The sequence below is a fragment of the Trichomycterus rosablanca genome, chromosome 20, assembly GCF_030014385.1.
Source record: "Trichomycterus rosablanca isolate fTriRos1 chromosome 20, fTriRos1.hap1, whole genome shotgun sequence".
Lineage (NCBI taxonomy): Eukaryota > Metazoa > Chordata > Actinopteri > Siluriformes > Trichomycteridae > Trichomycterus > Trichomycterus rosablanca.
In genome coordinates this window covers 12060370-12084664 of record NC_086007.1, presented here as the reverse complement: position 1 = coordinate 12084664, position 24295 = coordinate 12060370, and the positions used below count along the sequence as shown (strand labels likewise).

The following is a 24295-nucleotide window of genomic DNA, read 5'->3' as shown; positions in this document are numbered from 1 at the left end:
CACAGAGTGCTTCTATATGGTAAGTGAAGCTGATAAAATGCACAATGTGTATAGAAACAAGGAGGTGGTTTTAATGTTATGGCTGATCAGTGTGATCTAAAAATTTCTTTACTTTAAAAGGGCGCTGTTCCTTCTATGTGCAATATATGGCCAAATAAATGACTAATTAGTGAGTTTTGATGTTTGTCACACTATAAACAGGTAAACAAAATCAGTAACGAAATAAATTTTACGCTTTTAACTTTGTGGAACGCTTTTCTCTTTCCCACTGAACACCTTTGGGATTAACTGGAATGTTAATTGTGAGAAAGTCTTCTCGCACAACATCAGTGCCTGACGTCACAATTGCAAATGAATAAAGCATTTTATGAAGCAGTTCTGCTTGTAGCCAATGATACAAGATCACAAACATCTTCATTATCTAACAAATCTGCAAAGGGCCACAAGTTTTCTCTTAGTAATTTAAGAAACACTTCACAACATAATGCTGCCACCACCATGCTTTACAGTAGGAATGGACTATTTTAGGGGTGTGCTGTTTGGCTTTTTTCAAACACAGCACTTAGTTCAGTCTAATACTTTTAATCTTGGTGTCATCTGATGCTAAACCTCTTGCCAAATAGCTTTAGAATATTTAAGGGATTTTTATTATAATAAAATTGAACCCACTTAGAAAATAGGCCTCCAAAGAGACTTTCAGTGCTTTCCTACTCTGCTATATTAGTCTTTCTTTAGATACTCAGCCGTGATTATTTCAGTGTCCACTGACGCAAAATATCTTTGACAAAGGCAGTCATGACAACAGGAATCCAGGTCAGTGGTGTTGCCTTTTCCTGCCAAGAGGAAAACGGACCCCGAGATTGTGTGTGCATATATAATTACTAGCACCTCTTCCATCATCTGAAACCATTTAACAGAGCTCACAGTAACATCCAACATTCTGCCACTGTGCATAACCTGTAGCGCACAGATACACACCGTCCAGACAGCAAACACCTTTTCCAGTCTCCCTCTATCTCAGCTATTCATAAAGACTTCTTTCTGTTTGCCTTTTAGAACTAGAAGTGTTAGCATGCATCTTCCAGCAGAGGGGGCTTCCATTAGAGCGCATCAAACAGAACACTTCATTGTGGACGTACAAAGGGCCATTCTGCTCAGCGCTCACAGGCCAATGTGTCCCGATGCAGTTAGCCATTCGGACACACTTCACACAGACAGTCTGCACCACAAACCAGCAAGCACGCCAAGCAAAACTCAGCACAGAGCGCATCTTTTGTTACGGAACCATATGGGTAAATTCAGTAAAACAGTAGTACACTTTCTGAAAGAGTACAGCTTTAACATTAAGATTACGCCCTTTCATAACCCCATCTTTGTATATCATGTGATTACAAATCATGTGATTAGATGATTACATTTGTAATCGTGTTTACAGATCATGTGTTACAAATTACAGAGCAGTTGTAGCCTAGTGGTTAAGGTACTGGACTAATAATCAGAAGATTATTAGACAGCTGGTTCAAGCCCCACCACTGCCAGGTTGCCACTGTTGGGCCCTTGAGCAGGACCCTTAACCCTCCATTGCGTACATAGATTGCTTGTATACTGTCACAACTGTAAGTCGCTTTGGATAAAAGCGTCCACTAAATGCCGGGAATGTAAATGCGATCATGTTTAACAGTCTCAGATGGTAATGTGGCTTATTTGTTCTATAATGTTTAATTTCCTTGTAGCTATTTCCTGTAAACCAGTTCCACAGTTGTTTACTGTATTCCATTGACTTTGCATAATTAGAATTTGACTCACATTGTTTTCCACCGTAAAATACATTCTGTGGTAGTAGCAGGACTGATACTTTCTGGCCTCGATCATAATTAGCTTATATAACATTAGCTGGGTTCATGACTATGCTGGTATGGGTAGATCTTTTAGGACTTTTAACTGTATTTTCTCCAGTGTACAGACGTTGAATAAACCCAAATAAGAACTGCTTTGGTAGGGAATTCTAGGGTCATGTTCATGTCATTCAATCTAAATATTATCTCTGATAGTTTAATAATCGTAGTTTATAGTGTGCACTGTATACACTTATTTACTTTTTTATTAAAATTTTAACATTATGTTTTGCACACTGGTTAGATTCATGACAGGACGGGTAGTTACACGATTCATCAGTTCAAGTATTTAATGTCAAACACAGTTACGGACAATTTTGTATCTCCAGTTCACCTCACTTGCATGTCTTTGGATGAAGATGAGCAGATCCTTGACAGGAGGAATGCTGGTTCGAACGAGGAGTCAAATTTGAAGAGGGAACGACAATCCCTGAACCGAGGGGGGGGGGGCTTTCTCTCTATCTTACAATGCTGTGAGTGAAGCTATACCCCAATCATATGTGAAAGGCACACATGGCCATTGTAATTATTGAACCCTCGTCATGCAATGGGCCAGTTTCGGTCGTTATGCATATTGCCTGCATATAAGGTTGGGGTATTCACCACCAGCTCAGACTGAAGTCGTCACTTGGATGAGTGATGAAACGTATCTCTTCAACAAACTTTGGGCCAGATGTACTGATCCAACTTTGTGGATTTGTTCACCTGGATTATTAAGCATGCATAGAGAGTCTCATTAAGGTGTGCTTTCATGTCTGTGTACAACATTTGAGAACTTCCTACTTATGAAATCAACAATCCAAGCTTCAGGGTTCCTGACATTTAATTTGTTGCTCTTCTGAGTAAGCATATCACCAGCCTTATTCCTGTAGCAGTCAGGTCAGGAGGGTTCATGTTAAAAACCAATCTTATTTTCTATATTATTTCTGTGTATGTGTCTGTGTATGGATCAAAATGACTATCATTACCTTCTGTGAAGATCTATGGGTATGTGTATGTTTGTATACCTCTTTGTATAAAGATTCTGTGTTCATTATCAAACAGAACATCAGTACAGAGAGGGATTGTGCATGTGTGTGGGAGACAATGAGATAGAGCAAGAGAGATGTAAAAAAAAAAAAAAAGACAGAGAAAATCTCTCCTGAAAGGGAGAATGATGTAATTCATCTGCGTAACAAGGATACCGAGCTCTGCACATGGTTCGGAAAAGGAAGGAGGGAGGAAGTGATGGAAGAGAGATGGAAGGAAGGAAGATAGAAGAGAGAAAGAAATATTGCACAAAAAAAGAACAAATGTTGAACCTCAGAGCAGGATGGATGATTATAGAAGAGAATATCCATCATTTTACTGACAATGTCATTTACATGAAGTAGTTTCTGCTATTACGGTTGTTGTGTTTGACACGAAGATTAGCTTAACAAGAAGGAAGCGCTTATTACTCATATTAAAGCCTATCCCAGCTTGTCAATGGACGCAAGGCACACAGTAACACCCTGGACGGGGCACCAGTCCATCGCAGGGGAGACACACATACACACACACACCCATTCACCTACAGGGCAATTCAGTGTTTTGAACTGTGGGACGAAAGCGGAGCTCCCGGAGGAAACCCACGGTCAAATGTCTGAGTATACAATTACTAACTGTAAATGAAAAGTTTCAGAAATAAACAGTTTAGGATTTAAAAATTGTGTACCATTTTTGCAGTGCTAATTGTGTGCTGACATCATCTGCCGCAGGGGTGCCCAATACATTGATCACAATCAACCAGTCGATCGCACAGTGCACGCTGGTAGATCGCGCCTCATTCCAACAGGTCAACGTGATTGATATGAAATGTGTCCACTGTTTCATTAATTTGTGGTATGTTACCATAGCTACGGCTCAGCCCGCCTAAAGCAATGCTAATCTAGAACGTTTTCATTCATCAGTAGCCAGTTTGCACCATTTTAGCATTTTTCCTTTTGTAACCTACACTGCAACATGCAAACTCTGCACAGAAAGGACCCGGACCGCCCCACCTGGGGATCGAACCCAGGACCTTCTTGCTGTGAGGCGACAAGTGTTACCCACTTAGCCAGCGTGCCACCCCTAACCTTTTAATTCTCATACTTATTTTTGTTTGTTTCTATCTTTTGTTAAAAGCTCAGGCATGTAGAAATGCGTCTGCCACTGAACCTGGATTCCAGACCCACCCTGAGAGCAGAATGTACTGTATTTTATTTCCTTTCTGTTTCTGACCCTCTATGCTGATATACTAAAGAAAAAATAAATAAAACAATGAGTGACCACAGAGACAGAACAGGATAGAGAACAGAAATAAGGTGGAGGTGTAAGAAATGAAACTGGCTTCTTGAAAAAAAGTCTACAATTGTAAGATGGTTTGGGCATGTGAAGCGAAGTGATGAGTTATATCAGGAGAAGGATGCTGAGCACAGACACGCTAGACAGGTGGAGAAGAGGAAGGCCAGAGAGGAAGTTTATGGATGTGTTGAGGACATGCAGGTGGTTGTTGTGACAGAGGATGTCCAGGACAGGAAAAATAGAGAGGAATGATCAGCTGTAGCAATTCCTGACTGGAGCAGCTGAAGGTGGTGATGGTGATTCATAAAGGAATTTTATCACTAGATTAAATCATGCTGCATTAAACTAAACTAATTATGTTGCTTTTAAACAGAGTGCATTATGAACGTCTTAATAAGAGGAATTTAAAAAAATAGTATGATGAACTACTGCAAGTCACTCTAGATAAATGCTATAAACATACGAGGGTTCTTCAAAAAGTTTCTGCACTTTTTAAACTCTATTTATTAAGAATTTCACAAACAAATTGCATCACTTTTCTTTGTAGTCAGCTTCCGATGCATTTTTTCCAGGTTCGTACACACTTAAAAATGGCATCAGCAAAAAATGTTTTTGGTAGAGTGCATAGCCACTGATGCACCGCTGCTTTCATATTATCATCACATGAAAATCCTCTTCCACTTAAAGCTTCTCTCAGACACGACCAATTACTACCTCCCGCCCTCACCGTTTCCAACAAAATATAAAATAGCAGAAACTTTTTGAAGATCCCTCGATTTACAACCCCAAACCAGAAAAAGTTGGGACAGTATGGAGAATGCAAATAAAACAAAAATGCAGTGTAAATTACATTTACTTTGACTTTTATTTGATTGCAGACAGTTTAAATATTTCATATTTCATGTTTTATCTGCTCAATTATATTTCTTTTATTAATAAACCTTCATTACTGCATTTCAGGCCTGCAACACATTCCAAAAAAAGTTGGGACGGGGGCAATTTAGAGCTAGTAATGAGGTGAAAAAACTAAATATTGATGCAATTTTAAACAGGTAATGTCAACAGGTGATTGTAATCATAGCTTGGTACAAAAGCAGAATTCAGGAAAGGCTGAGTCTTTGATGAGCAAAGATGATCAGAGGAAAGATCGGAAGGGATTTGCATATTTCTCCCTCTACAGTGCATAATATCATTAAACTATTCAAGGAATCGGGAGAAATTTCAGTGTGTTAAGGCCAAGGGTGCAAGCTTAAGCTGAACGCCTGTGATCTTTGATCCCTCAGACGGCACTGCATCAAGAACCGCCGCTCAACAATAGCTGATATAACCACATGGGTGAGGGATTACTTTGAAATATCTCAGGTTCATCTTGTCTGACATCAAATAAAAGTCAAAAGTATTTGTTTTTTCCATGCTGTCCCAACTTTTTCTGATTTGGAGTTGTATTTAAAATAACTTTTAATTCATCTTTAGCAATACACTGAACATCTTTTCCAAACTGAGATATTTACTGATTGTTGTCACATAAAACTACTAAATAATTCTGATTAAAAATCACCAGTATATATAAAAATTGTGTCAAAATGTTAAAACTAGGTGCTGGAAAGGTTGAAATATGAAACAATTGCTATGGATAAAGATTTTAAATGCATGTCATGTTCACGAATGCAGGATTTAAAGATACCAGCACATAAACAAACTGAGCTGAATGTTAGCAGATAATAAAAGTCATGCCAGTTACATCCTCATTTTTGGCAGCAGGCACTTTAGCAAACAAAACACAATACAGGAGAAAAGTGCCAGACAGCCCGTCTCACACTCTCATTCTCACAACTCAGATAAATGCCTGATTTCTGTTTAATTTATTTTTAAATGTTCACTCAAATGTTTACTATGTGAAACTGTAAATAGCTGTAAAGTTACACATTATATAACCAAACGTGTGTAGACAACTCATGAGATGCTAAGACTTTCCAAACCATGGCATTAATATGCCCATTCAGTCATGCGTCATAGTTCAGTCAACCGTTGACAAACAGTTATTGATTAAAATAAATTGGCAAAACTTGCACCCCTAGTTTAAAACCTTAATAACAAATTGATTGGACAGTGGACCTTATTTACCTTGCGTAATGTCCTTGGCCAGTCTTTAAAGAACAATGTCACATTAGGGTCTATTTTAGTCCAGTCATTGCCAACATCATAGCAGCCAAACACACTACAATAAAATAAACACCACCAATTGTATGTTCACAACACTTATTTTTCAGTGAAGTAGATGGTAAGTGCAAGTAAATGCAGTAGATGTGGTAGACTACTTTCAATGAGCACTTCATTAGGAACACCTTTACATACATTAAAGCTACACCTATCATACAGATGAGCTTTGAGCTTACTCAGTTACTGACCATAGTCCATCTAGAATAGAATTGAATAGAATGCCTTTATTTGTCATATATACATATACAGACCTACGATGCCCCTGTAGCTGAGAGGGTTAAAGGCCTTGCTCAAGGGCCCAATAGTGGCTGCATGGCAGAGCTGGGATTCAAACTCTCAACCTACCTTTTATGCCAAGTTCACACTACACGACTTTCTAATTTGTCGGGTCGCTGTACAGTTCACACTACACGACTGAATCTTTTGCACTCGGGAGTCTTTCAGTCGGTGTGTATTTCACACTACACAACTGAACGGTGATAGGGGGTTTCACACTACACGATCTGTCACCAACTGGAATCACAGGCGAGCTTCTCTGGTCTCCCAAACTACAGTTTTTTGGGGATTTTTTACACAAAAACACACGTGAGAAGTGATGAGAGGTTTAATAATACCACGTCCAAAAATGCACGTCAACAAGTAGCAAGCGATCAAAGTGTTTGATCAAGGAGGAAAAATAAATGAATCTGAGTGGATTTGGCAACAAGAACAGTATGGATTGTTCTATAGTAAGTTGGAGATTAATTAATATTTTTTGCAATGCAGTGTTTGTGTTTTGTAGAGAACGATAAGGTCAGAAATACTGTAAAACGTGTGTGCGCCGGTGTATTCTGATATAAACTATATTACCCCCTGTCCCACCTGTTTACACTCCTCTCCTGCGTTTCCCCTCACACTGTATCTTGTGTTCTCATTGGCAGTTCGACATAGCACTCACTGCCAGTCGCACAACTCAGATCAGATATCTGACATGCTAGAAATCTCGATCCGGTCGCCAAGCACTCGGCGAGCCGGTCAGATCGAGTTGTTGGGTAGTTCACACTTAGCGATTGAGAGCCGAGTTTTGATCGCTGAGCGAACGCCGAGTTGCTCCAGAGCCGGCAAATCTAGCGCCGACCACTCGCCGAGCGAAAATCAGGGCAAAAATCGTGTAGTGTGAACTAGGCATTAGTTGATATCCCAAAGCTCTACCCACTAGGCTGTCACTGTCCACTGTCCCTCACTAGACTTAATTTATTAATGGGAAAGGGCCCCCATAGGACCCACCCTGACCAGATTATGTTTTGGTGTCGGATCATTCTAAGCAGTACAGTGACACTAACATCATAATGGCATGGTATTCTGTGTTGTTCTGGTATTTAGCAGTAGCAGCCATGTTGTTGGGATTTTTAACCACCTAGTTGTTGATGCTGGAAGAAGAAAAGTGCTCCAAGGGCCCCTACACAAACAATGATTGGCTGTTGTTCAAGGGGGGTCCTGGACAGGACCTCATAACTGATACAATTTCAACCTCTGCTGGCTGATTGATGGCGCCTACACAGAGAGGGGGGATAATGCGTTGATTAGGGTGTGGCTCTGTGGCTCAGACACAAAGCTGATCCGCATATGAACTCGCCTCGCGCAGGTGTAAAGATGCAGTCAGCTACTGCACATGTGTTGAAGGGGGTGTGTGTTGGTTTCGTGTCTCCTTAATCAGGGTGGAGATCAACATCAGTAGAGAGAAAGCAGATTGGGAGGAAAATTGGGGAAAAATGCAAAAAAAGCCAGTCAGTACTTACGTTCTTTATACTTATGTGGTCAAGTTGATTAAAATGTACATCCTTATCAGGTTAGTGTGAAGAGACAATGTGTGTCTTCTTCTCAAACTGCTCCATGAGTTCTGTGTCCATACACTAGACATCTTAGCCTAGATTTAAGGTTTAAAGGCCTCGCTCAGGGACCCAACAGTGGCAGCTTAGCAGTAATGGGGCTTGATTCTGCAACCACTGTGAACAAGGCACAAATTGTAACTGTAGGGCAAACAACTTCAGTCTGTTCACAAAGGTGTAGGACATCACCCGGAGTGTGTGAAGGTGTGAAGTTCGACCGCTGAGCACATTTATGTACAGACACATGTACAGATGCATACACACACACACATATGTGTACAGACGTGCACACACACAGGAAAGTGTGGCCCTCTCCCTGCACTCACACACCCTTAGGCAGGATGCACCAGCCCTCCCAAGCCCTGAGCAGCCCTCGAGGGTCAGGCAGGGGTCGAGGAGAGAAAGAGCACTCCACCTCCAGAGAGCTCTAAAAGCACTCTTTCCCACACCACCACACCCAAGTGGAGCTGCACTGACGAGAGCGTTCGGCCGGTTTGTCTCACAGTAGCAATGGACACAAATTGAGGATGTGGAAGCAAAGGCCATATGAGCTCAAAAGAATGGGGTAGTATAGCCTCGCCAAAAACTATAAAAAACCAAGAGTGTTACTAATCAGGAGAGTGGACCTTTTAAAAGAGGGGTGTGGCTGCTCATTCAGACCTTGTGTATCCACAGAACAAAGCTGATTTAGTTAATCAACACTTTATTATCTATCAATTTATGCACACTCCACAGACTAGTCCTAATAAGGGATATTATGATCACAGTTATACACTATAATGCAATATTTAGCACAAGTTATAGCTAGAATGGTAAAGACTGTACCATTTAATTTAACCGGGCACTCAACAGACACTTTGTCCATGTCAAAGGGAAGGGAGGCCAGAAAGGGTATAGCAAATATGGAGAAAGCAGCCAGGTCCTCAGTTTGTGCTGAGATTCTCAGCTAGTCCTCCTCAGCTAGTCATGCCATGATGCAGCCAATAAAGATCACCAATGAGCAAAACAGCGTGAGGCCTAATTACACCGACCAGGCATAACATTATGACCACTGACAGATGAAGTGAATAACACTATCTCTTCATCACATATGTTGGTTGGGATTTATTAGGCAGCAAGTACACATTATATCCTCAAAGTTGATGTGTTAGAAGCAGGAAAAATGGGCAAGCTTAAGGATTTGAGTGAGTCTGACAAGGGCCAACTTGTGATGGCTAGACGACTGGGTCAGAGCATCTCCAAAACTGCAGCTCTTGTGGGGTGTTCCCAATCTGCAGTGGACAGTATCTACCAAAGGTGGTCCAACAAAGGAACAGTGGTAAACCAGCAACAGGGTCATGGGCAGCCAAGACTCATTGATGCACGTGGGAAGCGAAGGCTGGCCTATGTGTTCCGATCCAACAGATTGCTGAAGAAGTTAATGCTGGTTCTAATATAAAGGTGTCAGCATACACAGTGCATCTCAGTTGCAGGGCTGTTTTGGCAACAAAAGGGGGACCAACACAATATAAGAAGGTGGTCATAATGTTATGCCTTATTGGTGTATTGTAAAACAGCTATCAAAATGTACAACTTTTTTTTCTCATATTAAAGGTATTTATTACATAATTTGGGTTAATAGCCCAATTCCGAGCACACAAAAAAGAAGTGCTAACCATAAAGTCAAAAATGTCTTTTGTTTCACCCCCAAAGCTAGTTTTGAAAAAAAATAAAATAAATAAAACGACCTATGATATTATGGTCTCTGTCTTATGGAGACTCCATCCTCTTTCTAAAAGACTGCCTTCCGTTAACAAAACTCGCCCTGCCATTAGCCATTTCCCAGTCCATCTGTTACTGCCTTTAGTACCAGACATTACCTACATGGACCTTGACATGGACTAATAAAGCTTATCTGCTTTGGCTGTGCACAAGAAACAAGAAATCACGGTATAAACAGGACAACACAAACTACAAAGCAAACAGTAATTTTTCATGTCCTGTTTTATTAAGAGCTTCTCACTGGCTGTCATCAGCTTTTGCTATTATCATTAACAATTACATTCACAGCATTTCGCAGATGCTTTAATCCAAAGCGACTTACAATTGTGACCAAATACAAAGGCCCAAAGGTGGCAATTTGGTGGTGGGGGTTAAACTGGCAACCCTCTGATTACTAATCCAATACCTTGACCACTGAGCATTTCCACAGGCATGTTATTAATATTCTGTCAGATAATGAAGTTATGAAAAATGGCCCTATAGCTATATGAGCACTAATCTATCTGATTTACAGCACTGACAGCTCTAACTGAAGCTCTTCTACCATAATTCACTCGCTTTTACAAATCCATAACATAAGGGAAGTATTAGTTAATAATTAATAAAAGTTCTTTTATTGAAGTAGATTTTGGGCCATTTAATAAACATTAACGCACAATGCATTTTGTACAACATGTTCATAAATTCTTCAGTAAAATATCTTTGTAAATTAAGAGTGAAATTGATGTTAAATTTTTTGTTACGTGATACCATAAGAAGTGGCATGGTGGCACAGCTATTTTCTATGCTACCCCAGTGTCTGTTTACGTTTTCTTCATGTACTTTGGGTTTCTCCCACCTGCCACATGTAGAGGGTGGTTTGTCTACACTAAACTGCTCTTAGTTTTGAGAAAGTGCATTAGTGCATGTTGCCTTCTGTTGTACTGATAGTCAGTCCTGATTTCCTGCCTTGTGCCCAGTGTTTCCAGGTGGCACTGGAGCCACTGTGACCAAGTCCAGGGTGAAGCGGCTTGAAAAATAAAAGAATGAATGGCACCAAGGTTACTGTGGGTCTAACTGCAGGATTTTTAATTTACAGTACTGTTCCAGTGTTGGAAAATAGGAATGGTAATTTAGTTGTATTTAAAGGCTCAGCAAAATAAACAAGTAACTAGCTGAACAGGAAACTCTGTCAGGGATCGAAGGCATGGTTTAAATTTAATGTTCAATTCTAGGCACAAGAAACATTGCAGAGGCAACAAATAGAAAAATCTTGATTTTTAATTTATTAGGACGTCATGTTTTACACTCTTTAGTTACATTCATGACAGAAACGGTAGTTACTCATTACACAAGGTTCATCAGTTCACAAGTTCAATATCAAATACAGTCATGGACAATTTTGTATCTCCAATTCACCTCACTTGCATGTCTTTGGACTGTAGGAGGAAACCGGAATTCCCGGAGGTAACCCACGCAGACATGGGAAGAACATGCAAACTCCACACAGAAAGGATGAAAGAAACCTTAAGATGTTTTACCTAAGGTTTCATATATATTGACAATCCACCAAGGTTACCTGCCAATTAAAAGACCTTGATCAACAGTGTCGAATGCAGCACTAAGATCAAATAAGATCCGGACAGCACAGTTACCAGAATCCACAGTAAGTAAAATATCACCTTTAACACGGCAGACAATGCACATGAACGCACAAGAAGTCATTGCTCGAATATTGCCACCCTAAATCTTAAGTAAGCTTTGTTGCTAAATACATGGACAAAACAAAAAAAGTTTTGTTGTCAGATGAAACGATAACTTGGCTCTCAGCTCTCCTCGGCCGCCATGTGGGTGGTACAAGTGACAAGTGAGAAGTCTTTGTCTGAGTAAATAAATATCCAACCAGAATGCCAGAACCTCGTTAAAAGTAGAAGCCTATTAAAAGTAGCTGATTAACACGAAAGGATCTAAATAATGTACCAAATATTTAGTGTGCTTATTCTAAAAATAAGTGTTCTTAGACAAAGACATGTGTTCCAATTATTCAGTCAAAAGAAAAAAGGTCACAGACTGCCATGACAAAGTTATCCCTTACAGCTGTATGTGGCTACACTGATATCGGGGGTGCACAGTCTGTGACACTTTTAAATATGTTTTGGGCTCTTCTATTCTTTATTTATTATTACTGTACAATAATAAAAAGGTTCTTTATATTCATAGACCAAGTACCACCCCTAATCAAACCAAAACGTACCTACAGGCACTACCTACAATTTATTTTACACAGAAATACACTTAGGACTCAGGAAAGAATTCCAACCATGGATGAGCTGTATTATGTAGTCATTTTCACACCAGCTAACACTAGCAGTGCTATGTTTCAGACGGCTAGCCATTCTCCCTACTGTAAACAGGTGTCCAGGCCATCAGAGCTGACATAATTCCTGCTGGCATCTTGTCGCCTTTTGCCATGACATCATTCTTGTTTTCGCTCGGGCATTTATTTTTCTGGCAAAAATGGTAGGTCTTGTATAATTGTACAGACCTCAGCCATGTCACCACGCCTATACACTACATGTCTATGCTTATGTGCAATACATTCGACTGCACTTGATTATTTTTATATCATATACGACCTCCTTAAGTTTAAGAACATACCTCATCTGTGACTGTAACTGTGATCTCAAGGAAAACAAAGAACTGGGATTTATTTAACCACACACACTTAGTACAATATTTATTTATCCTACCAGCTTTAAGCTTGATAAGTGTTCCAACATTGCTCTCGGCACCAGACACTTTATTATTTTGCTAGATTTGTAGTTTATAAGTAGGGCTGGGCGATATGACCATTGTATCACGGTACTACTAACACTACGGTATTACTGGGACTTTTTATATGTCTGTGGCTTATTCTACTGTCATAAGTACATAGAATATAAAAAGATTTAATTTCACCATGTACAGTGTATCACAAAAGTGAGTACACCCCTCACATTTCTGCAGATATTTAAGTATATCTTTTCATGGGACAACACTGACAAAATGACACTTTGACACAATGAAAAGTAGTCTGTGTGCAGCTTATATAACAGTGTAAATTTATTCTTCCCTCAAAATAACTCAATATACAGCCATTAATGTCTAAACCACCGGCAACAAAAGTGAGTACACCCCTTAGTGAAAGTTCCTGAAGTGTCAATATTTTGTGTGGCCACCATTATTTCCCAGAACTGCCTTAACTCTCCTGGGCATGGAGTTTACCAGAGCTTCACAGGTTGCCACTGGAATGCTTTTTCACTCCTCCATGACGACATCACGGAGCTGGCGGATATTCGAGACTTTGCGCTCCTCCACCTTCCGCTTGAGGATGCCCTAAAGATGTTCTATTGGGTTTAGGTCTGGAGACATGCTTGGCCAGTCCATCACCTTTACCCTCAGCCTCTTCAATAAAGCAGTGGTCGTCTTAGAGGTGTGTTTGGGGTCATTATCATGCTGGAACACTGCCCTGCGACCCAGTTTCCGGAGGCAGGGGATCATGCTCTGCTTCAGTATTTCACAGTACATATTGGAGTTCATGTGTCCCTCAATGAAATGTAACTCCGCAACACCTGCTGCACTCATGCAGCCCCAGACCATGGCATTCCCACCACCATGCTTGACTGTAGGCATGACACACTTATCTTTGTACTCCTCACCTGATTGCCGCCACACATGCTTGAGACCATCTGAACCAAACAAATTAATCTTGGTCTCATCAGACCATAGGACATGGTTCCAGTAATCCATGTCCTTTGTTGACATGTCTTCAGCAAACTGTTTGCGGGCTTTCTTGTGTAGAGACTTCAGAAGAGGCTTCCTTCTGGGGTGACGGCCATGCAAACCAATTTGATGTAGTGTGCGGCGTATGGTCTGAGCACTGACAGGCTGACCCCCCACCTTTTCAATCTCTGCAGCAATGCTGACAGCACTCCTGCGCCTATCTTTCAAAGACAGCAGTTGGATGTGACGCTGAGCATGTGCACTCAGCTTCTTTGGACGACCAACGCGAGGTCTGTTCTGAGTGGACCCTGCTCTTTTAAAACGCTGGATGATCTTGGCCACTGTGCTGCATCTCAGTTTCAGGGTGTTGGCAATCTTCTTGTAGCCTTGGCCATCTTCATGTAGCGCAACAATTCGTCTTTTAAGATCCTCAGAGAGTTCTTTGCCATGAGGTGCCATGTTGGAACTTTCAGTGACCAGTATGAGAGAGTGTGAGAGCTGTACTACTAAATTGAACACACCTGCTCCCTCTGCACACCTGAGACCTAGTAACACTAACAAATCACATGACATTTTGGAGGGAAAATGACAAGCAGTGCTCAATTTGGACATTTAGGGGTGTAGTCTCTTAGGGGTGTACTCACTTTTGTTGCCGGTGGTTTAGACATTAATGGCTGTATATTGAGTTATTTTGAGGGAAGAATAAATTTACACTGTTATATAAGCTGCACACAGATTACTTTTCATTGTGTCAAAGTGTCATTTTGTCAGTGTTGTCCCATGAAAAGATATACTTAAATATCTGCAGAAATGTGAGGGGTGTACTCACTTTTGTGATACACTGTATATAATGAAGGTTTTGTGTACTATAAGCTTTGCTTAGCCCCACAAAATGACGCAATATATGATGGAATCAGTACACGTAAAACAGCTGCAATAAATACAATTTTTATTGTTTATTTAATATTTAAGTACTGTACAATTACCCTTAGGTCTCCCTTTAACAAATAAAATGTAGTTTGCAAATTCCACCGTACAACTTGACCACTGGTCTGTTGTAGAAAAAATGGACAACTTATCTCCAACAATATATCTCCACTTCCAGTTTGCTTATAACGTTGGTTTAGCAACTGACCTGAAGTATTTTCTCCCCATAAGACATACCTGGAATCCACAGTTTTAATTATTGCTCTGAAGCCTTCTTTCTCGACTGTCTATAGAGGAATATTATATGATTTGCCTACTGAAGCCTACAGCTGTTGTATTAACTGTATTAACTGGTATGAGGAATGAAAAACTGTATACCGAATGTATTGTCATACCACCCAGCTCTATTTATAAGTGTTTGATTTTAAAATAATTTACCTTTAATTAAGCGTTTACAGTTACAGGTTTGCATGAACAACGATTGGCTGTTGTTCAGGGTTAGGGGTAAAAAGTCAGATCATAGGTCCACACAACTGGTGCAACTGCGGCCCCTGCTGGCTGACTGATGGCGCCTGCACAGGGCTGAGGAATAATGCTGATGGGGTGTGGCCCTCCGTACACAGTGTCCGTCGGTGTATGAACTCGACTTGCACTTGCAGGTGAAAAATGCAATCTGTACTGACTGTACGTGCCGGAGGGGCGTATGTCAGTTGAGAGGCGTCCTCAGTCAGCGGTGAAGGGTCGAATCAGTATAGAGGACGCATTCAGGGTAATTGGACACGACTAGATCAGGGGAGAAAATTGGGGGGGGGGGGGGGGTAATATAAAATTAATAATATTAATATTAATATTAATATTAATATTAATATTAATATTTTTTAATATTAATTATTTAAAAAATTAATAATGTTTACATTTTACATCGATTCCTTTTTATTTTATATGCACTTGTGTGGTCCAGTGTTTCATCTAAGTGTGACCCTGCTGTCAAAGAGGTGAGGAGGAGTGGAGAGCCTCTGATTGAGGTGATTGAGGATGATATTGCCATGCAGCATCTGTATATACCAACACACCCTCACAGAAACAGTGAAACTCGTACATCCAGTCTCCATGGAAACCGTGTCAATCATTTTCCACTTCAAACAGCCTGGCTTTCATGTGTAGCCAAGTAGCCAATAGTAAGCGCAGATTGCAGGACTGGATGCATACGCGGCCACCAGAGGAAGCGCACCTTTAATCACAACGTGTTCAGACTCCTTTACTAGCAACAAGTCAATTCTCCCAAAATAGATCTAAATTAAAAGAAAAATTATGTCTTAAGAAAAATAAAAAAACACGGCTTGGAAAAATCTGAACGAATATTATGTAGTTCGCTCTGCTCTGAAGCCCCGTGCCAAGCAAGATACATCAACAAAACATGAGCGTTCCTGTGCGTTGGTTGTCTGTTTTCATCCATGTGACAAAGTTAATGTTCAGATTTAGTTGTGATCTGTTATTTACAGCCTAATCACGTCTGTGAACTGAAGCAGGCAGGAAAAAACAAACAAGCTACGCGATGTGTTCAAGCTGCAGCGTTTCTGTCTCATGCATATTGACGAGCCAGAAATCATCTGGGCTTGAATACAGGAGGTCACGATTGCTCGGACCCGTGTTAGCTGTTCGTCTGCTTTAAACACGGCAAATCGGGCCACACACGGAGAACATGTGCTTAGGAGAATGAAGCGAGAGGACTCACGTTATTGCGCAGATCCTGCAGAGCTACACTCATGGTGCAGACACAGATCCGGGGAGAAGAAGCGAGCGGGCGAGGAGCGCTTCACCCTCCACCTCTGCATGCATGCGGCTTCACTGGCCGGCGTGCTAAGCCATGTCTTCTACCAAACTCAGCTAAAAGAAACGTGCAGAACGCATGTTTGTGCTCCTTATTCAAGCTCAGTTCAGATCCAGAATGCAGGCGTGTTGTCAGTACCTATCAGAAGGCAGCTGGTTTGGTTTTCTCCTCTTCTCCTGCTTCCGACTCGCTGTTGTGCAACATACGCTGATAGCTGGGTGAGATCACTGTGATCACCCTGCATACACTCTCCCTCCCTCTCTCTCTCACACACTCTCCCTCCCTCTCTCACTCATTTACTCACTCCCCCCCCGACTCTCATCACGCGCCCTTGTCCACACAACACGCAGCACGTGGGTCAGGTGGGAATCCTCATGAAGACCACACCCATTCATGGTGTCATTACAAACCTAAACAATTCATCAAATTAATCAATTTGAGCTGGCTATTTGCCCTGGTCAGGTTCGCAGTGGGTCAGGCACCACAGTGGATACCCTTTAGATAAAGCAGCATCCAAAATAAAAAATCCAAAAAATCATTAGTTTATTCATTTATTAATTTTCACTTAGTGCTAAATCCTGGTTATAGGGTTACAGATGCAAACTGGAACTAAACCCAGAACAGGGGACCTAACTTCTTTGCCCTGGTCAGGTTCGCAGTGGGTCAGGCACCGCAGTGGATACCCTTTAGACCAGGGATGGGGAACCTCCGGCCCGTGGGCCGTACACGGCCCCCCGCTCAATCAAATGTGGCCCGCCATATGTGTCCTAGATTTTATTGTCTGGGCTTTATGCAATTAATTAAACTTCAGACGAGACAACAGACATAACAAATACGAGTTATGACACGACGTCATTGCCCCCAGATATTCCACAGCTGGTCAAGACCAAACATTCACAACCATCACATTGAAATTATGATAAGGTAAGTCTGAGATCAAATATAAACACCACATACCATCAGCATTATGTATTTATGAAGCCTATATTATCTGGCTGTATGTTGCGTCATTGTAGTCTGTGGCCCGTGACCAGATATGTAATTATTAATCTGGCCCTCAGTGGGTAAAATGTTCCCTACCCCTGCTTTAGACAAAGCAGCACCCAAAATAAAAGTCATTTACATTTTCAGCATTTGGCAGACGCTTTTATCCAAAGTGACAGTATACAGTTTGAGCAACTGAGGGTTACGGGCCTTGTTCAAGGGCCCAACAGTAGCAACCTGGCAATGGTGGGGTTTGAATCGGTGACCTTTGGATTACTAGTCCAGTGCCTTAACCACTACGCTACAACTGCCCTAAATCCGAAAATCATTCTTTTATTCATTTATTAATTTTCACTTAGTGCTAAATCCTGGTTATAGGGTTACAGATGCAAACTGGAACTAAACCCAGAACAGGGCACCTAACTTCTTTGCCCTGGTCAGGTTCACAGTTGGTCAGGCATCACCGTGGATACCCTTTAGACAAAGCAGCACCCAAAATAAAAATCCATGAATCATTCATTCATCCATTGTTAACAGTGCGTACGATTCACTGGGTGAAAGGTAGGAAACACCCCGGACAGGTCGCCAGTTCATCACAGGGCAAACAAAAACACACACACACATTTACACACTCACAATAACTTTTAGTAGCTCCAATTAACCTGACTGTATGTCTTTAGACTGTAGGAGGAAACCGGAGCACCCAGAAGAAACCCAAACGGACATAGGGAGAACATGCAAACTCCTTACAGAAAGGACCCTGACCGCTCCACCTGGGAATCAAATCCAGGACCTTCTTTAAGGCAACAGTGCTACCCACCAAGCCACTGTGCCACTTATTAATAAATCGGTACACTGTAAAATGCTGTACAGGTACATTTTGATTCCAAAGTAAAAGCAACGTAGGCACACCTTGAAAGGTACGATAATGGCCCATTAAGAAAGACTTTAATGGCTTGTTGGTGCTGTCTAATGACTAGAACTAAAATGTAATTAGTTATGTGAAAAAGTAGTCCCACTCTCATTTCATTCATTATTGCCACGCTGAATTATTTCTATTCATGAAACAAAACATGATATTACACCAAGGGATCTTGTGTAGAAACATATTTTGTAAAGCATATATTAATTCATTTAAAAAACAATGTCATTTAACACTTATGACTAATGTCATCCTTGTTAAAAAGCAACAGCTTAGTTAAGAACTGGCTGGACCCCTCTAAGCAGCAATGGCCACACTTATACTTGTATTAATAGATTTTAATCCTCATTGTGAAGATATTTAAGACAATTCAGAATTATTTTTATGTACCCCTAATACCTTTGAAAAAATACTTTGAATAACAGCCAGGAAAACCTTATGTTTGGGGCACCAGAGAGCCCAACTGGCCAAACTTTTTATGATGACCTCTGAAGATGACATGACAGGTTTCTTGGATACTTCAGATCTATTTCCACACATTTCTTTGGAACGATTCATTACCCCTAACTAACCAAACCGCACCAAGAATCAGGAAAGTGACTGGTGCTAGTCAGGATCCACTGGGCAAATGAAGTAATGTCTGCACAGCCAAGGTAAAAGTGAAGCACTTCAGAAAGCCCAGTCCGAGTTAGGCTGTGAGAGTTTGTTGTTCATTTGAAAATATATAGAATGCTTGTTTTTCTTGAGTAATGAGTCAAGGTTAGGTTAGTCACAGTGCTGTGAAAAAGTCCCTCTCCTGATTTTCTCTCGTTTTGCATGGCTGTATCTAGCTTCCTCATGTTTGTACCCAGTTGCTCTTCAGATAAAAGACTAATGACCTAAATTCTTTGGATTCTCTGAAGAGCACAATTATGGTTCCCTGAAATATGGCCTGAATCAACAAAGCATCCTTGGCAATCACACTTCCACAACTATGTTACATTTTACATTTTCTGCATTTTACAGTGGGAAGGTTCCTGCCATTTAAAAACATTCCTGTCGTATCAACAATTGGGAACACAGACAGATCCTAACATTACACAAAGCTAGTGAGTGAAATCTGTTTATTTATAATTTTACATCGATATATTGGATGGTGTGTCCATGCCTTTTAAAAATTCTAAATTCCTGCAGTAATTAAGCCTGGGTGTGTATAATCTAATTTGTCTACTATGTAGACAAGAGCACTTGATACTGAGTGTTTTTATGGCACTGTGAATTAGTTAGGACCTCTAACTAAGAATTAAAACATGTACCCTGAGAGGTACCACCCCAGTGACAGTGTTTATACCCTGCCATTCTAATTATTATTATAACTTAAATCTAATATTCATTCCTACCAGTTGCAGTAGATTGAGAAGCTGGATTTATCAGAACATAAACTAAAATAATTGCCATTCTGTTCAGACAGACACAATGATCGGATGTTCAGTGACTAAAGTGCTTCCAACCCTCATTAAACATTTAAGGACTTGCACTTCACTAACAAACCTGAACAATATCTGATTATATGGACTAAATCACCTTAGTAGATGACCTATTGATTTCTCCACTTTAGTTAGCTACAGCTAAACAGACAATTAAAAGCCATAAGTTAGACTGACATGAAAGTTACTGTTAAGTGGTTCTTTTATTCCTGCATGTTCAATTTGACATCTGTATAAGCAAAGTTTCCAGTTAAGTAATTTAAGTAATTCTTTTACTGTTAAAACAAAAGAAAGAAAAATATATCTGACAACTAATAAATGAACTATAAATGTATAAAAATACAAGAATATTAACATGTAGGTTAACTGGATAGAACTACAATTATGCTGAGTTTGATATTACCATGTATTTAAATATAACCTCAACCAAGTAGTCCTAGAGATTCACATCTACTAAACTACAAGTAGTCTTAGAGATTAGCAGTAAGCCTGCCTTAGCTAACTGAAGAGCTCTGGTTGGGCTATACTGCTTAAGTAATCAGACAGATGTAAGAGCTAAGACATGCTCTTTGGAAAATGGTTGGTACTGGAGATGTCAGAAAAATGTTTGTATATTTGAACAAAACCAGTATTGCTATGAAACTTCAAAAATAGGGAGCAAAATATTGAAACTGATATTATAGTAGACACTGATTCATTAGAGTTAAATATTTATTTGAACTGAGTACTTCTTTTTGGAGGGGGGACAGCTGTGTTTGGGAGGTGTGTGAATTTTATATATGACTAAACATAATTAATACCTCAGTAGAATAATGTCACTGTTACTTTTGATCTATTATGGCTTGTTAAAACAGAGGTTGATTTTCTTTATAGCGAGCATCCAAACCATTTGTGCATCCACTCTCATTAGTGCCAGAAATGCAAGGTCATGAGACAGATAGCTTTGTTTATAGGCCTGTCTACTGCCATCAGCTAAGCTCACCTTGAGTAAGATCAAGGCCTACCAGGAACTGGAAAATCACTTCCACACACAGAAATACAAAAACACAAGCAGAAAAAAATACAAACAAAAACATATTGTATCCTCTCAAAGGATTTTCATGTTTATTCATCTCTCAATCAAACAGTGGTACACAAAGTATGACCCTGAAAAGTTGGGTACAGTGGGTCTAGAGCCTACCCCAGAAATACTGGGCTTAAAACACGACACCCTGGAATAAAGCCCATCACAGCATGTTTTATGGTAAGAAGAAATCGGAGGACTCAAGAGGACTTGGGAAAAGAAAATCAATAGTACTCATACTCAAATAAATCCCAAGACTGTTTGCAGCAGGGCGGCACGGTGGCTGGGTGGGTAGCACTGTCACCTCACAGTAAGAAGGTCCTGGGTTCGATCCCCAGGCGGGGCGGTGCGGGTCCTTTCTGTGCGGAGTTTGCATGTTCTCCCTGTGTCTGCGTGGGTTTCCTGCGGGAGCTCCGGTTTCCTCCCACAGTGGAGACACAGAATTGCCCTATAGGTAAATATGTGCGTGTATGTGTGTCTGCCCTGTGACTGGCGCCTTTGTCCAGGGTGTTACTGTGTGCCTTGCGCCCATTGAAAAGCTGGGATATGCTCCAGCACCCCCCTGTGGGTAAAGAAAGTGAGTGTTCGTAGCATCAACACAACCTGCATGGATACCTTACTGCCTTCTACTAATATGTATTCATTCTTATTATATGTATTTTAAAGGCTAATTATGTAAAATGAATGCATATATCGTAATTGATTTTCAATTTCTAAAACAAGATGAATCAATTTTAATGCTGTCGCCTCACAGCAAGAACTGCCTGGGTTTGATTCTGTCCTGTCTGTCTGAGTTTGCATGTTCTCCCTGCATACATGTTGGTTTCCTGCAGGTTCTCCAGTTTCTTCCCAGAAGTCCAAAGACATGCAGTCCATGTAGGTCACCTGTAGATACTAAAATTGCCGTAAATGTGTCTGCTTTGTGATGAACTGGCAACCTGTTCAGTGATTCCTAACTTTCACCAAATAAATCAGACCCAACCAGGATAAAGTGGTGGTAAAACAGACAATGAATGAATAGAATGTTTTTTCATTTATAATCTTATTACAGGCATGCTAATAAATATGCAAATCAAATAGAAGGCATGGGTGCCAGTCTGTAATTGTGCCTATCCACTACACTGTCTGTATGAAATGTAATGTTTGTAATGTAATAACTGTGATTTCTTTTTGTGTCTTTGTGGTGGCAGCAATAGGTTCTGAAATAAACACTGGGTTAGAGGCATCATAGTTCCTAATAAAAATCCTTTTCACACATTATGACCTATTATTATGGCTTGTTATCTTTTTATTTCCAATTATTTACACTCTGTAACTTTGATGTTCTGTACTGGTCATATTATCACCAAGGAGATGAGCTGAGGCGTTGTCATAGTATTACCATAGCAACTCTTCCAGCCTGTTGGAGGTCGCTGATCCATTATTCCCACAGAGAGGATGAGTGGGTGGAAAGAGGGAAGGTAGAAAAAACACTGGGCCTTGGGGGAAGGTCTCGCTTGTTCTGTTAATATATTGATCGGTGTTTCATTCTGAATATCATTGAACTGCTATGTGTTTGCTGTTCTGTTTTATCCAGATGAGGATTTGCTTACTACATTGATACATACAAGATGCTTTTATTTAAATGTCTGAGTCCTTTGATTTATTTATGTAGTGAAAAAGCTCCAGCTACGACTGTAAGTCAAAGTGACAGCTGATCAGGTAATTTAATGTTCTGGGTAAACAGAGAATCCTAAATACATCCTAAATAAATTCAGGAAATATGACCACATTACTCATATTCTGATTTACAGTGGTTTCCTAAAACAATTCACATCGATTTTACATTTCTACCTGGGTTATTAAAGTAACACTACAGCAAGATCTAAAAATACTTAATAAACTTGAATAAAGGGCGGCACGGTGGCTTAGTGGGTAGCACTGTCGCCTCACAGCAAGAAGGTCCTGGGTTCAATCCCCAGGCGGGATGGTCCAGGTCCTTTCTGTGCGGAGTTTGCGTGTTCTCCCTGTGTCTGCGCAGGTTTCTTCTGCTCCCACAGTCCAAAGACATGTAATCAGGTTAATTGGAGACACTGATTTGCCCCATAAGTGAATGTGTGTGTGTGTGTCTGCCCTGCGATGGACTGTCCAGGGTGTTACTGTGTGCCTTGCACCCATTGAAAAGCTGGGACAGGCTCCAGCACCAGAAATCGATCAGTGCTTGTATAATGAACAACCATTTTTGTTCATGCTTTGTCCACAATAGGATAGCAGATTCAATCTTCTCCTGTCTGTCTGTCTGTTTGTCTGTCTTTCGTTGTAATACCTTTAAATGGACAAATGCATACATCAAAAAAAACATAAATACATGATAAATACTTACAACCTAAAGTTGCTTTGATGCGAATTTGAGATTTTGTTCTCTCACTCCAAGGATGAGGATGTTTGTCTAGGGAGAGCAGCTCAAACTAAGCATAATGTTTGGCTGCAAAAGTTTTTACTCAGATACTTAGAATATGATCTATCTGACAATCTGAATCTGACAACACAGTGTCCTTTGGGTTAAGACATCTTATTTTAAAATCTTTAAATTTCCATTTTTACCATAGCAAGCACAATGAATACAACCATTCAGAGTATATTTGCTTTATTCCAAACAACTGAATAGTATTAACCATGTTTCACCATGTAACAGTTTATTTTGTAATAGGCTGTAGACACTGTAATATTTCACACCGAAATGGCAGGTATCCTTTTAAATATATATTTAAGCTTAAATAATATTGAGTCATGAATGTGAAATAATAAAAAGGTGAATCAAATAGAAAAAAAACTAAGAACTAAGATTGCAAATTCATTAAATTTGAAATCTTAGTCTAAAATAATACATGGGAATAGCTTTTTACAGCTTTTATTTACTAGTATTTGTTAGAAATTGCTTTTCATGTTGAAAAGTACTTAATTTGGTTGAGCTTAAGTTGGAATACAGTTTTTACACTTTAGTCTACAGTAATACAGAATGAAATTTGGGCCCTTATGGACCCAGGTGTCCAAAGTGTGTCCAGTCAATTTAAAAAGCAACAAGAGGACTACAGTTCTAGACACATCTCAAGAATAATTAAAGCAAACAGGATACTTCTGACAGGATACTTCTGTGCATTTTTATTCATATTTAACTGCATAGTCAAAATACTTGTGTGTAAAATTGTGGAAAGGTGAATAGATGTTTTGAAACAAAAAACCTAAGTGTATAAATTATTTTTCCCTTGTTGTATTTACAGCTCCCTAAATGATTACATGCCATGCTGTAAAGATATAAGGTCAAGTCGTAAAC

At 40.2% G+C, this 24295-nt stretch overlaps 1 protein-coding gene across 1 annotated transcript in view; it reads right to left on the bottom strand.

Annotated features, from left to right (window-relative positions):
• Positions 1–16726, bottom strand: part of ece2b (endothelin converting enzyme 2b) — a 68357-nt gene extending 51631 nt beyond the window's left edge. Inside the window, exon 1 of the mRNA XM_063016351.1 lies at positions 16452–16726. Within this exon, the coding sequence (XP_062872421.1) occupies positions 16452–16484 (33 nt within the window). The 5' untranslated portion in view covers positions 16485–16726. The remainder of the gene's footprint in view (positions 1–16451) is intronic.
• Positions 16727–24295: the final 7569 nt, after the last annotated feature.